Genomic DNA, 16085 nt, shown 5'->3' on the forward strand with positions numbered 1-16085 from the left:
GCACTTTCTAGGGAGTACCCTAGAAATTAAAGGAATATAGTATTATAATAAGTTTATTATATAAATACCTTTAATATTAATAATAAAATAATCTTTATAGGTGTAATATAGCCTTATAATTATAATGCGTTAATTATTATCTTCTACTAGATCCCTAAGTGTAATATAAGAATTCTTAAACTATAAAACCACGGTTTTATAAGGCTATATAGTTAATAAACGATTTATATATAGATTTTAGAATCGTAAGGGGTAGGCCTTTAAATCCGGTTTTCCTATATAAATTAAGGTAAGGTCACGTTCTAGCGTGTTTATATCCGCCTTACCTTTCTTTAGAGTACTAATTAGCGCTTAGTTCCCACGCTTCTTTATAACTTTAAGGTTATAAGAGTAATAACTTCTAGATAACGCTTTTTACGGTAACGCCTAGTATAAACTATTCCCTTAAGATGCTAATAATATAGGAGACTCGCTTTATATTCGTGTATATTCTAAGTAACTAAAATAAAAGCGCGGTAATAGATTATTTTAATTTAAATAGTGTATTATATTTAGGGGTAAGCCTTTAAAATAGAGAGTTCTAGCCCCTACTTCTAGAGATAACCGAAGATTTTCGCTATTTATATAGGGTTTTTACTTTTTAAAGGGGTAAACCTTAAATTCTAGATTTCTTATATAAATTAAAGCCTAGCTATATTTTGCTATATTTAAATGAAAGTTAGAGTTATAAGCTGTAATAAATTTCTTTAAGTCCCTAGAATAAAGGCTACTAGACTTAGTACCTTTTAGTAAGTCTAAGAAATTCGTATTTATATAGGGTTTTTCTTTTCTAAGGGGTAGACCTTAGATTTCGTATTTCCTATATAAATTAAAGCTTTACTATATTCGGGTGCGTCTTACTATTAATTAATCTAGCCCTTTACACGAAATTCGTTTAAGGTTAAAAAATAAAGAGGGCTATCCCGTTTACCTTTCCCTAGGAATAGTAATATTAGATTTGTATAGGGATTTTACTCTAGTAAGGGGTCCCCCTTAATTTTTGGTTTTCCTATACAAATCTACTAACCTAAATATCGCGATATATCTTTAATTAGTTCGTTTAACTCTCTTACGCTTAAAACATTTATAAATATATTTAATAGATCTAATAACGTTCCCTTATTATTATAAGATTTATTTAAGTCTCTCTTACCGTTCTTATTTGTAACGGTGGCTTAGGTTCTAAGGCACAGTAGGTCTGTTTCTTAGGAAGTAAGTCAGGTTGAATGCTACAGAGTAGCTTTTGAGCAGTATCACAATAAGGCCGTTAAGAGTATAACTCTCAATAGTAAAACTATTGCTTAGATTGATCAATAGAGATCTAGACTATCTGACTATGGGAATACCTCCTCCTTAAGTACTCGTCTATCTCTCTATTGTAGTCCTGGATCAGATAGATCCCATCTGATCCCCCGTGCTGGATCAGGTTGATCCCCTCTGATCCATTGAGTTGGATCAGACTGATCCCATCTGATCCCCTCACGTGACCTGCGATCCCGTCGGGCCCCATTCTTGTCTGCATGCTGGCGGCCCATGACGCCGGCCAACTGCTTCAGGTACCCTTGGTTCGTAACATTATTCTTCTCTTATTTTAATTTAATTAGCGTTATTTAAGTTACTATATAATTCTTTCTAGTTTTATTACTATTAAAGTCGTAGTATTCTTTCCCTAAGGAATTATTATAAGGTAATTCCACCTTATTTAATTATAAAGAAATTATAGTCTATTTATTCTCCGTTTTACGAGCATTTAAGCAATAATAAACTCTAGCATTAGATAGTCTTTAGTTTCATATAGTTAAACGTTAGGTTACTTATCCCTAGATAATATTTCAGGTAGTATTAATAGGTTTTACGGTATAAGTTTAAGGGTAATATAAAGCTAATTTTATTTTTACCTAATAATTATTTAATAATAACTTATAAGGGTTTAAGTCCTAAAGAATTAAAGCTCGTAACTTTATTCTATCTATAGATCGTAACTATTTAATCTTTACCGTTTAATCGTAGGAATCGTAAAAGTTATTTAGGTTATATTAAGTAACATTCTATTTTAGTAGTCTTTATTTTAAGTTTAGTTCTAATTGATTCGCGTTTAATTTATAATTACTAAGTTTAAGTAATTCCTATAAATAATTACTAGTATAACTACTTATAGTAGTTATTTTTTTAACTTTAAGTTTCCTAACTTTATTTCCTCTATACGTTTATAAACTTCTCCGTTTAGTCCTTTAAGAATCTTCTTCACTTCTTTAATAATCTTATAATTATTCTCTATAAACTCCACGTTCTTATTAGGGTTTATTCTTATTAGTAATTACTCTAAATGTGTTTAGACAAATATATTTAGATATAGGTAAAGCGGTATTATTTAAGTTTAACCTTTTACTCTAATAATAGTTAATTTCTCTTTTACATGGTACTCTACTACGTATATTTAATGTAGCTAAGTCTTTTTTAAAAGCACTTTCTAATTCTATTAAGCTTCTATAATATAGAACTTTACTAAAGCTAGGATTTCTCTTACTACCGTATTAATATAGGTATAGGCTATAATAAAGTATTCTGTATTATTTGCTATACGAATAGGTTTCTTTTCCCTTAGTTATACTAATAGGAGATTATACTTTATTATAAAACGATAACTTATTAGTTCTATACTTAATCCTTTATTTACTAGAATAGAACTAGACTAATACCCTTTTAAATAGGTAATAATATATCCTAGTATTAATGTAACTTACCCCTTTAGCTTAGCTACGTTATTATAAGCTATAAGATTAAAATAGCCTAATACTACAAGTGCTTTAAATAGGTGTTCTGGTTTAATAATATCCTAGAAGGGTGTAATAAGGCTATTTATAATAGCCTTAGCTAAGTCGCTCTTTAGCTTCTTATAACACTATATTAAGTGTGTTATTTACTACTATAAGATAAGAGCTAGCTAAAGAAGTTATAGAATACTAATACTAAACCTAGTATCCCTTATTTATTTTCCTAGATTAAAAGCTAGAACCTAGTATTTCTCTATTACTCTAATCTTTTCTAGTTTTAACCTGCGTTTAAAAGGAGGCGCCTTCTTTATTTATATTTCCTTTATAGGCGGAGATACCTTAGCAGGAAGTATAATAGTTAAAATTAAAACGGGTAGTAATAGATTTATTTAAGGTAACGGACTTAGCTCTAGCCTATAGAAAGCCTTATCTAGTCTCTTTAAGTGTAACTATATTATCGGCCTTAACCTCTTAAATTTATCTAATATTATTTCCTATAATAGTAGTATTAACTATAAAGATTAGGATAGGCCTGCGTTTATTAGAGCTTATTTCTCTAGCGTTTGAGAATCTAAAAGTTCTCTTATTCTCTCTTAATGTTACGAACGACACTGCACAAGACACGGGACGGGACCGCACCGGCTAGGACAGGCACGACCCGTGTTACAAGAAGAAGGTAGGGGCACGTGACTAGCTACGTGACCTAAGAGGTAATTGAAGAGGTTAATATTTTAATATATTAACTAGGGAGGATTAAACCGACTAAACTTTAAGCTAGTTAATTAAGGTTTAAAGGGATTAATAGTTGAGCCAATTAATTTAGAACTATAATAGAGAGATAAACGAATACTTAAGAAGAAAGTATTTCTATAATTAGATAGTCTAGTTCTTTATTAATTAATCTAAGTAATAGTTTTACTATTAAGAGTTATACTCTTAATAACCTTATTTTAATACTACTTAAAAGCTACTTCGTAGCATTTAACCTAACTTACTTTCTAAGAAATAAACCTACTATGCCTTAAAACCTAAGCTACCGTTACATTTTAATTAATTTTATTTAATAAGTTACCTTAAAACTTTAAGTAGTAATAACTTTTAAGATATTTACTTTAAGTGGAAAGACTATTAACCCTAAGGAGATAATAAAGTACCTTTATAATAAGATTACTAAGCTTAAGAAGTAGAATTAATAGCTTCTTAACTAATAGAATAATCTCTACGAAAAACTTAAGGTATAAGAAGAGAAACTTATAGTAGTTTAAAATCTTACACTTGTATTCTCTATTAATAATAATAATATATTAAAATTCCTTAAGCCTAAATTATACGATAGTTATAAGGGTAATGTAAGAAACTTTCTTATATAAGCCTAAGCTTACCTATAAGTTAACGAAAAAATCTATATAATACTTAAGTTACAGATTCTTTATATTAGTAACCTCTTAACTAGGAAAGTAATAGAATAATAAGAGCTAACCCTCCACGTATATCTTAAGTATAGCGCTAAAGCTAGAGTAAAAGTTATTTACATCTTCTTTAATTATAAAACCTTTAAGGAATAACTTCTTACTACATTTAGAAATTCTAATAAGTATAAGAAAGCTATATAATAACTTACTTAACTTAAGTAAACTAGATTTATAGCTTATTACGCTAGGGAATTTAAACGTATTATAGTAAAACTTAACTAGAATACTAAACCTAAAATAAAAGTCTTCTATTAAGGACTTAAAGAAGAAGTGAAGAATAACATTTATTAAGAAGATTATTCTAAGTTATTTAATAACTTTATTAAAATGGTTATTAAGGCAAATAACCGTTTATACGAGTGATATTACGAAAAAAGTTACAGGAAATTCGGATTATATGCTAGGTTTAATAAACCTAATAGTAGTAAGCCACACTAAATATTAATAGTATACGGGTACTACGCTAGACCTATAAAACTTAACGCTACGAATAAGAAAAAGGGGAAGACTTATTATAATTATAGTAAGACTAGATACTTTACAAATAAATGTAAAGCCCCAAAAAAGCTATGAAAGCTAATCCCTAAAGGTAAGAAGCTTTATACCGTAAATTAAAAAGACTTACCTACGCGAAATCTTAGTATAATAAGTAATAAAGGAAACTATACGTTAGTAAATAACATTAGTTTAAATAAAGATTAGGAATTTAAAACCCAACTAATACCTGACGACTTTTAGGAATACTAGACACCCTTACTAAAAAGTAAACCTTTACTAGAATAGATTTAAGAAGAAGAGAATTATTTAACTAAGAAAAACGAACTTAAAATTAAATATAAACTCCTTAATTAGACCTTTTATTATAATAATAATTACTACACGTACCTTAGTAGTAAGTAAGGTAGCGGATAGTTTCTATAAGAATAAAAGGGAAGGAGAATAACCCTTATAATACAACCGAAATTACGATAAACCGATTCTAAGATATTAAACGGAAAATTATACTTAGACCTCTAAATGTATTGTATTTTTTGTATTTTTTACTATACTGTATTGTATTGTATTGTAATATAATATATTACAATACATTACAAGATTAGAATACCTATAAATGTATTATAAGGCTATAAAATATTTAATATTATAAATAAATGCTTATATAAGCATATTATATATTAAAATAAAGCTAAAAATCACGTGATTTTAAATCTTTAAAAATTAACCTTAAAATGTGGATATTAAGCGAGATATTAAGCTTTAAAGTTATGTCTTAAAATAAAAAGTAAGTAAAGCGGGGCGAATTTTTAATTGCTTATAACTTCTTAATGTAGTAACTTATAATAGTAAAAAGTGGGGCATTTTCAAGAGCTGATTTAGCTCTTTTAAATGATATAAAATTTTTCCTTATAACCCTTATAATTAGCCTTATAATTTTAAATTAAAAAAACAAGGGTCTTTTTTCCTTAAAATACATTTATAGGTATTTTACTAATGTAATGTAATGTATTTAAATACAATACACGAAAATACAATACAATACAAAATACAATACACAATACACTTGTATTTACTATATTCGTAAGAGCTCTAATTATACTATACTAAGAATAACGCACACACTACCTAAGCTATAACCCTATAATGTAAGGAGAAAGGGAACTATATAACTACAAGTAACTCGCTTAGCTTAAGTTCGATTAATATAAATAGTAGATTAAGCGATTACTAAGAAAGCTCTAATAATACGTTAGAGGATAATCGCTAATAATAGCGCTTAGAGATACGCGCTAAATAATAAGAGGAGAGGAATAATAAATCGGGAAATAATAGTTATTATTACAATTAAGACCGATTCCTTAACGGAGATCTAATAGGTCTCTATATACTATAAATATTAGTAGTATAATATACCTTATAATTAATATAATTATAATAGGATAAAAGATTCAGGTAATAATTAATAGCGGAGTATAAGGAAATTTTATCTCGCTAAATCTCGTTAATAAATTATAATTACCTTAAATACCTAAAGATAAGCCCTATTAACTTACAATTATAGAAGAAACTATAGTAAAGTATAGCTAAGGAGTAATTAACATGAAAGTTACGTAGCTTCTCGTTAATATATAAGTGTTACGAACGACACTGCACAAGACACGGGACGGGACCGCACCGGCTAGGACAGGCACGACCCGTGGGCACAAGAAGAAGGCAGGGGCACGTGACCAGCCACGTGACCCAAGAGGCGATCGAAGAGGTCGATGTTCGAACACATCGACCAGGGAGGATCGAACCGACCGAACCTCGAGCCAGTCGATCAAGGTTCGAAGAGATCGATGGTCGAGCAAATCGATCCAGGACTACAATAGAGAGATAGACGAGTACTTAAGGAGGAGGTATTCCCATAGTCAGATAGTCTAGATCTCTATTGATCAATCTAAGCAATAGTCTTACTATTGAGAGTTATACTCTTAACGGCCTTATTGGGATACTGCTCAAAAAGCTACTCTGTAGCATTCAACCTGACTTACTTCCTAAGAAACAGACCTACTGTGCCTTAGAACCTAAGCCACCGTTACATTTTGATCAATCCTGTTCAGTAAGTTACCTTGAAACTTTGAGCAGTAACAACTTCCAAGATGTCTACTTCAAGCGGAAAGACCACCAACCCCGGGGAGATGATGAAGTACCTTCATGACAAGATCACCGAGCTCGAGAAGCAGAATCGACAGCTTCTCGACCGACAGAATGATCTCTACGAAAAACTTGAGGCACGAGAAGAGGAACTTGCAGCAGTTCAAAATCTCACACCTGCATCCTCTATCAACAATAACAACATGCCAAAATTCCCCAAGCCTGAATCATACGATGGTTACAAAGGTGATGTGAGGAACTTTCTCACACAAGCCCAAGCTTACCTACGAGTCAACGAAAAAATCTACACGACACCTGAGTCACAGATTCTTTGCATTGGCAACCTCTTGACTGGGAAAGCAATGGAATGGTGGGAGCCAACCCTCCGCGCACATCTTAAGCACGGTGCCGAAGCCGGAGCGGAAGTTGTCCACATCTTCTCTGATTACGAAACCTTCGAAGAACGACTTCTCGCTGCATTTGGAAATCCCGATGAGCATAAGGAAGCTACACGACAACTTACTCGACTCAAGCAGACCGGATCTGCAGCTCATTACGCTAGGGAATTCAAACGCATCGCAGCAAAACTCAACTGGAATACCGAACCCAAAATGGAAGTCTTCTATCAAGGACTCAAAGAAGAAGTGAAGGATGACATTTATCGAGAAGATCGTCCTGAGTTATTTGACGACTTCGTCGAAATGGTCATCAAGGCAGACAACCGTCTATACGAGCGACGTCACGAAAAAAGTCACAGGAAATTCGGAACATATGCTAGGTTCAATAAACCTAATAGTAGCAAGCCACGCCGAACATCGACAGCATACGGGTACCACGCCGGACCTATGGAACTTGACGCCGCAAATAAGGAAAGGGGGAAGACTTGTTACAATTGTGGCAAGACTGGACACTTTGCGAATAAATGCAGAGCCCCGAAAAAGCCATGGAAGCCAATTCCTGAAGGCAGGAAGCTCCATGCCGCAAACCGAGAAGACTTACCCACGCGAAATCTCAGTGTGGCAAGCAATGAAGGAAGCCCCACGTTAGCAAACAACATCAGTTCGGATGAAGATTGGGAATTCGGAACCCAACCAGTACCCGACGACTTTTGGGAACACTGGACACCCTCACCAAAAAGTGAACCTTCACTGGAACAGATCCAAGAAGAAGAGAATCATCCAACTGAGAAAGACGAACCTGAAATCGAACACAGACTCCTTAATTGGACCTTCTGTTACGATGACAATTGCTACACGCACCTTAGCAGCAAGCAAGGTAGCGGATGGTTTCCACGAGAACGAAAGGGAAGGAGAACAACCCTTACGATACAACCGAAATTACGACGAACCGATTCAAAGATATTGAACGGAAAGTTATACTGTGCTAAGGATAACGCACACACTACCCAAGCCATAACCCCACAATGCAAGGAGGAAGGGAACTGTGTGACTGTGAGCAACTCGCTTAGCCCGAGTTCGATTAACACAGATGGTAGATCAAGCGATCACCAAGGAAGCTCCAACAATGCGTCGGAAGACAACCGCCGACGACAGCGCCTAGAACAACGCGCTAGAGAACGACATGAGGACAGGACCAACAAATCGGGAAACGACAGCCGTCGTCGCAATTAAGACCGATTCCTCGACGGAGATCTGACAGGTCTCTATGTACTGCAAACATCGGCAGCACAGCACACCTCATGATCGACATGACTATAATGGGACAAAGGATCCAGGCAATGATTGATAGCGGAGCACAAGGAAATTTTATCTCGCCGAATCTCGTCAACAGATTACGATTGCCTTGGACACCCAAAGACGAGCCCTACCGACTCACGACTGTGGAAGGAACTGCGGTGAAGTATAGCCAAGGAGTAGTCGACATGGAAGTAGCGCAACTTCTCGTCGACATACAAGGCACGAAACACCGGGTTACATTGGATATCACAGTGATCTCAAAACACGATGTTATATTAGGGATACCCTGGTTGCGAGCGAGCAATCCACGAGTCAATTGGAGAACCGGCCAACTTCAATGGGATTTACCAGGATGCGGTTACGAAGCAGAGAGCGGCCTACGAAGGGCACCTCATTCGGACTACGACAGGCCTCTAGGAATATATGTGATCGCCAGAGAGCCAAAAGCTGAGACAACGGAGATTCCCGAGGAATACTCACAGTACAGCAAGCTGTTCAGCGGAGAGCTAGAAACAGGACTACCGGAGCATTCACGCTGGGACCACGAGATCAGACTCCAGCCCGGTACTGAACCAACGTTCAACAAAATTTATCCTCAGAACCCTGAGCAAGACAAGGCGCTCAAGGAGTATCTGGAGGACATGCTACAAAAGGGATACATACGACCATCAGAGTCCCCAGCAGGATACCCAATCCTGTGGGTACCAAAGAAGAACGGGAAACTACGACCATGCATCGATTACCGACACTTGAATAAGATCACAATCAAGAATCGATACCCGTTACCGCTTATGACGGAAATCAGAGACAAAGTTGGAAAAGCCAAATGGTTCACCACACTCGACTTAAAAGGAGCATATAACCTCATACGGATGAAAGAAGGCCACGAGTGGATGACAGCATTCCGAACCAGCAGAGGACACTACGAATATCTAGTGATGCCTTTCGGGCTTACCAACGCACCAGCAACCTTTCAAAGAATGATCGATACGATCTTACGGAAACAACTAGGAGTGTTTGTGGTTGTATACCTCGACGATATCCTCATCTATTCAGATACCCTTGAGGAACACAAACGACATGTACATGAGGTACTACAAACTCTACAGGACAACAAACTCTTAGTCGAAGCCTCGAAATGCCAGTTCCACCAGAACACTGTGCACTTTCTAGGGTACGTGCTCACACACGGAGAAATACGAATGAGCCCGGATAAGATCAAAACCATCAAGGAATGGCCTACACCAAAGAATCTAAAAGAAGTCAGAGGATTCACAGCATTCGTGAACTTCTACCGCAAGTTCTTGAGCGGATATGGAGACATTTCACGACCTCTCACAAACCTAACAAAGAAAGAAGTCGGCTTCCAGTGGAACGAACCAGAAGCCACAGCATTCCAGAAGATGAAAGATTTAGTTACGTCAGAACCTGTGTTGAAAGCACCTGATCAGGACAAAACTTATGAGCTTGAAACGGACGCCTCAGACTTTGCACTAGGCGGACAGCTTGGACAACGAGATGATCAAGGAAGATTGCACCCAGTTGCATTCTTCTCGAAGAAACTCCACGGACCCGAACTCAATTATGGGATCCACGACAAAGAACTCATGGCTATCATTGAGTGCTTCAAAGAATGGAGACACTATCTCATAGGAGCAAAGCATCAAATCAAGGTCTATACTGACCACAAGAATCTCACATCGTTCTTGACCACAAAGGATCTGAACAAACGACAGATCAGATGGTATGAAACCCTCACGGATTATGACTTCGAGATCATATACCGTAAAGGATCCGAAAACGGAAGGGCCGACGCGCTCAGCCGAAGAGAGGATTTGAAATCGGATGAGCAAGTGAGTAATGCACCCTTGCTACGCGCCACCAAGGATGGGAACCTTGTGCTAGGCACCCGAGAAATCAACATGACCTGGCAAGTCAAGCCAGATGAAACATGGATGCATCGGATCGCATCATGCATTAATAATGACAGCTATCTGGACAATTGGGAAACGAAAACGCATCTGTCCAAGGAAGGCAAGACCTTCTTGTACAATGAACGGCAGTATGTTCCCAGTACACTTCAAGAACAGCTTGTCAAGGAAATACACGAGCACCCACTACACGGACATCAGGGTGTAGGGAAAACGATCAGCAGGCTAAGAAGATCGTACGACTTCCCAGAAAGCAGAAAAATGGTACAAGAAGTCATCAAGAAATGCGACACGTGCAACAAAGCAAAATCAGCGCGACACGCACCATACGGAGAATTACAACCGATATCACCACCTGAAAGAGCATGGCAAACTGTTACAATGGACTTCATCGTCAAACTACCGAAGTCAAAAGAACCCATGACAGGAGTAGCTTACGACAGCATCCTAGTTATTGTGGACAAACTCACAAAATACGCCTACTACATTCCATACAAGGAATCGAGCAACACCAAGGACTTGGCGTATATGTTCTTCAAAACAGTTATCGCACAGCACGGATTACCGACAAAACTTATATCGGATCGCGACAAATTGTTCACCTCAAACTTTTGGAAATGCCTCATGGAGACCATGAAGATCAAACAAAGCTTATCAACGGCATTCCACCCACAATCAGATGGGCAAACAGAAATCTTGAACCAAATACTCGAACAATATCTGCGAAGCTATGTCAACTACCAACAGAATGATTGGGTAGAATGGCTACCACTAGCACAATGGGCTTACAATAGCTCTGAGATTGACAACATGAAGATGTCACCATTCAGGGCAAATTACGGATTTGACCCTATCATCGAGACACATGCGACACAGAATGTGAACGCGCCAGCAGCTACAACGCATGCAGCAACCATGACAGAAATACAGAAACACTTGCAACAGGAATGGATATTTTTGCAGAACCGAATGAAACACTACGCGGACAGAAAGAGATTGCCAGCGCCAATCCTAGAGGAGGGACATAAAGTATACCTCATTCGCAAAAACATCAAAACTAAGCGACCCAGCGACAAACTCGACTGGAAGAAGATCGGACCATTCCTTATCAAACGGAAAATCTCGAATACCAACTACGAACTATCATTACCAGATGGAATGAGAATCCATCCCATATTTCATATATCGCTACTAGAGAAAGCACCAGATGAATCTACAATCGCTACCAACATCACAACGGAAGATACCAACGAATACGAAGTCGAACGAATACTCAAAGCACGAGGGAACATAAAGAATCGTCATTATCTCGTTAAATGGAAGGGATATCCAAACTCCGAAAACACCTGGGAACCAGCCGGAAACCTCACGAACTGCTCGACGTTGCTTGAACAGTTTCATTCCCAAGGAACGCATCCCAATCAATCTCCTGAGCACCGTCCAACGACTCGATACTGAATTCGGCATCCAAGGAACGAACCAAAACAGGATCCAGATCCTCGGAAGGAGTAGGAAGGACCCCTGTGGTCTTTTGAAGCTGTTCCGCTTCCTCACGTTCCACACGTTCCAACTCTTCGACGTTGTCGATACCACGCGCAACCGCACGCATCATTTTCTCAAACCACAATTTCTTTTGTTTCCGCAAACGCAAGACCTTTTGATTCTCGGCTAAGGCACGCTCCTCAGCTTCTTCAAGCTCCCTCTCGAGCTTGTAATGTTGATCCGCGATGCTGCGAAGCTGTTGAGGGGTCACCCCCGCAATATCACAATTCCCTTGCTTGTCCACCACACACTTCACACAACGACTCGAATCGGAAACGGAGGCTTCACATTGGGGAAGTCCCATACGGGCGCAGCGAGCGCAAGCCTTCATAAAGGACAAAGACGGATTGTTGATTATCGCAGAAAGAAGGTTATCCCGGCGAAGGGAAGAAGCAGACGAAGCTTTAGACCGCTGTTTTGAGACACGGTTAGTCGACATGATGGCACATGATGATGGAAGGAAGAAAACGCACGACACTCAAGCCGGCCTGTTTCGATGGCCTTGAGGACAAGACCAACAGAGGAGGGGCATAATGTTACGAACGACACTGCACAAGACACGGGACGGGACCGCACCGGCTAGGACAGGCACGACCCGTGGGCACAAGAAGAAGGCAGGGGCACGTGACCAGCCACGTGACCCAAGAGGCGATCGAAGAGGTCGATGTTCGAACACATCGACCAGGGAGGATCGAACCGACCGAACCTCGAGCCAGTCGATCAAGGTTCGAAGAGATCGATGGTCGAGCAAATCGATCCAGGACTACAATAGAGAGATAGACGAGTACTTAAGGAGGAGGTATTCCCATAGTCAGATAGTCTAGATCTCTATTGATCAATCTAAGCAATAGTCTTACTATTGAGAGTTATACTCTTAACGGCCTTATTGGGATACTGCTCAAAAAGCTACTCTGTAGCATTCAACCTGACTTACTTCCTAAGAAACAGACCTACTGTGCCTTAGAACCTAAGCCACCGTTACAATAAGGCATGAAACACTAAGTTATATTAGATATTATAGTAATCTTAAAACACGATATTATATTAAGAATACCCTAGTTATAAGCGAGTAATCTACAAGTTAATTAGAGAATCGATTAACTTTAATAGGATTTACTAGAATACGGTTATAAAGTAAAGAGCGGCCTATAAAGGGCACCTTATTTAGACTATAATAGGCCTCTAGGAATATACGTAATTACTAAAGAGCTTAAAGCTAAGATAACGGAGATTTTTAAGGAATACTTAAAGTATAGTAAGCTATTTAGTGGAGAGCTAAAAATAAGACTACTAGAGTATTTACGCTAAAACCACGAGATTAAACTCTAGTCTAATATTAAACTAACGTTTAATAAGATTTATTCTTAGAATCTTAAGTAAGATAAGGCGCTTAAGGAGTATTTAAAGGACATGTTATAGAAGGGATATATAAGACTATTAGAGTCCCTAGTAGGATACTTAATCTTATAGGTATTAAAGAAGAACGGGAAACTATAACTATACATTAATTACTAACACTTAAATAAGATTATAATTAAGAATTAATACCCGTTACTGCTTATAACGGAAATTAAAGATAAAGTTAAAAAAGCTAAATAGTTTACTATACTTAACTTAAAAGGAGCCTATAACCTTATACGAATAAAAGAAGGCTATAAGTAAATAATAGCATTTTAAACTAGTAAAGGATATTACAAATATCTAGTAATACCTTTTAGGCTTACTAATATACTAGTAACCTTTTAAAGAATAATCGATATAATCTTACGGAAATAACTAGGAGTATTTATAGTTATATACCTTAACGATATCCTTATCTATTTAAATACCCTTAAGGAATATAAATAACACGTACACGAAGTATTATAAACTCTATAGAATAATAAACTCTTAATTAAAGCCTTAAAATATTAGTTTTACTAGAATACTATGCACTTTCTAGGGTATGTGCTTACCAGAGCATTGAAAGTAGTGTAGTTTTGTAGTATTTAGTGAATTTTAGTGTAGTGTAGTGTAGTGTAGTTTTACTACACTACATTACATTTTAAAAATTAGTGTAATGTGTAGTGTTAATTAATTTATAAGCTATTATTAGCTAATATAATTAGTAAGCTAAAATAGAGCTACATTTGCTTACTAATATTAATATTAGTAAGCAGGGATTAGCTAGCTTAAATAAGCTAAAAACAGGGATTAAAAAACTAATAAAAATAAAATAAAAATAAAATAAAAGGGAATTATAAGGGAATTATATTAAGTAACCAAGTACTATTTTATATTATTATTATAAGTAAAATATATTTAATGTAATAAATTTAAAAATTTCTATTATTTATATATAAATATCTTATAAAATAATAATATTTATAATATTACCCTATAACTTAAATATAAAATATTAAATATTAAAGTTATAAGAAATATATTAAAGTTATAAATAATATGTTTAAATACCTTAATATTTCTCATATAAAATAATATTTTATACTTTCTTTTTATATATATTATTTCTTATATTATAATAGATTTTATATTTCTTACTTAACTTTTTTATTTTTAAATTTTATTATAAAAAAGTTTTACTAAAAAAAAGCTTATATAAGCATATTATATATTTAAATAAAGCTAAAAATCACGTGATTTTAAATCTTTAAAAATTAACCTTAAAATGTGGATATTAAGCGAGATATTAAGCTTTTAGTCTCTTATTTGAAAAAAGTGGATCTTAATTTTTAGCTAAGATTAAACCTATTATAACTCGCTTAATTTATAAGCTATACGTATAAAAATTAGTGCATTATAAAGAGCTAAATTAGCTTTATTAAGGTATAATAATTATAACCTTATAAGTCTTATAATTAACGTTATATTTATAATTAAAAATTTCTCTCTATAATTACACATTACACTACAAATGTAGTTGTAGTGTAGTTAAACTACACTAAAACTACAAAAACTACACTACACTAAAAACTACACTAAAAAACTACATGTAGTGTAGTTTTTTTGTCAATGCTCTGGTGCTTACACACGAAGAAATACAAATAAGCTTAGATAAGATTAAAACTATTAAGGAATAGCCTATATTAAAGAATCTAAAAGAAGTTAAAGGATTTATAGCATTCGTAAATTTCTACCGTAAGTTCTTAAGCGAATATAAAGACATTTTATAACCTCTTATAAACCTAATAAAAAAAGAAGTTAGCTTTTAATAGAATAAACTAGAAGCTATAGCATTCTAAAAAATAAAAGATTTAGTTACGTTAAAACCTATATTAAAAGCACCTAATTAGGATAAACCTTATAAGCTTAAAATAGACGCCTTAGACTTTATACTAAGCGAATAGCTTAAATAATAAGATAATTAAGGAAAACTACACCTAGTTATATTCTTCTTAAAGAAACTCTATAAACCTAAACTCAATTATAGGATCCATAATAAAGAACTTATAGCTATTATTAAGTGCTTTAAAGAATAAAGACATTATCTTATAGGAGTAAAGCATTAAATTAAGGTTTATATTAACTACAAGAATCTTATATCGTTCTTAACTATAAAGGATTTAAATAAACGATAGATTAGATGGTATAAAACCCTTATAAATTATAACTTTAAGATTATATACTATAAAGGATCTAAAAATGGAAGAGTAAACGCGCTTAGCTAAAGAGAGAACTTAAAATCAAATAAGTAAGTAAGTAATACACCCTTACTACGCGCTACTAAGAATAGGAACCTTATACTAGGCACCTAAGAAATTAATATAACCTAGTAAGTTAAGCTAGATAAAATATAAATGCATTAAATCGCATTATATATTAATAATAACAGCTATTTAGATAATTAGAAAACGAAAACGCATTTATTTAAGGAAGGTAAGACCTTCTTATATAATAAACGGCAGTATATTCCTAGTACACTTTAAGAATAGCTTATTAAGAAAATATACGAGCACCTATTACACGAATATTAGGGTATAGGGAAAACAATTAGTA

At 35.1% G+C, this 16085-nt stretch overlaps 1 protein-coding gene across 1 annotated transcript; it reads right to left on the reverse strand.

The window, feature by feature from the left end:
- Nucleotides 1-11759: 11759 nt before the first annotated feature.
- On the reverse strand, nucleotides 11760-12590 carry J3458_022433 (uncharacterized protein). The gene has a single exon (XM_066123016.1). It carries the CDS (start codon nucleotides 12526-12528, stop codon nucleotides 11914-11916), a length of 615 nt encoding a protein of 204 aa, XP_065978757.1. The 5' UTR covers nucleotides 12529-12590; the 3' UTR covers nucleotides 11760-11913.
- Between the last annotated feature and the right edge of the window lie 3495 nt (nucleotides 12591-16085).

This window comes from Metarhizium acridum (genome assembly GCF_019434415.1).
Source record: "Metarhizium acridum strain ARSEF 324 chromosome Unknown scaffold_1, whole genome shotgun sequence".
Lineage (NCBI taxonomy): Eukaryota > Fungi > Ascomycota > Sordariomycetes > Hypocreales > Clavicipitaceae > Metarhizium > Metarhizium acridum.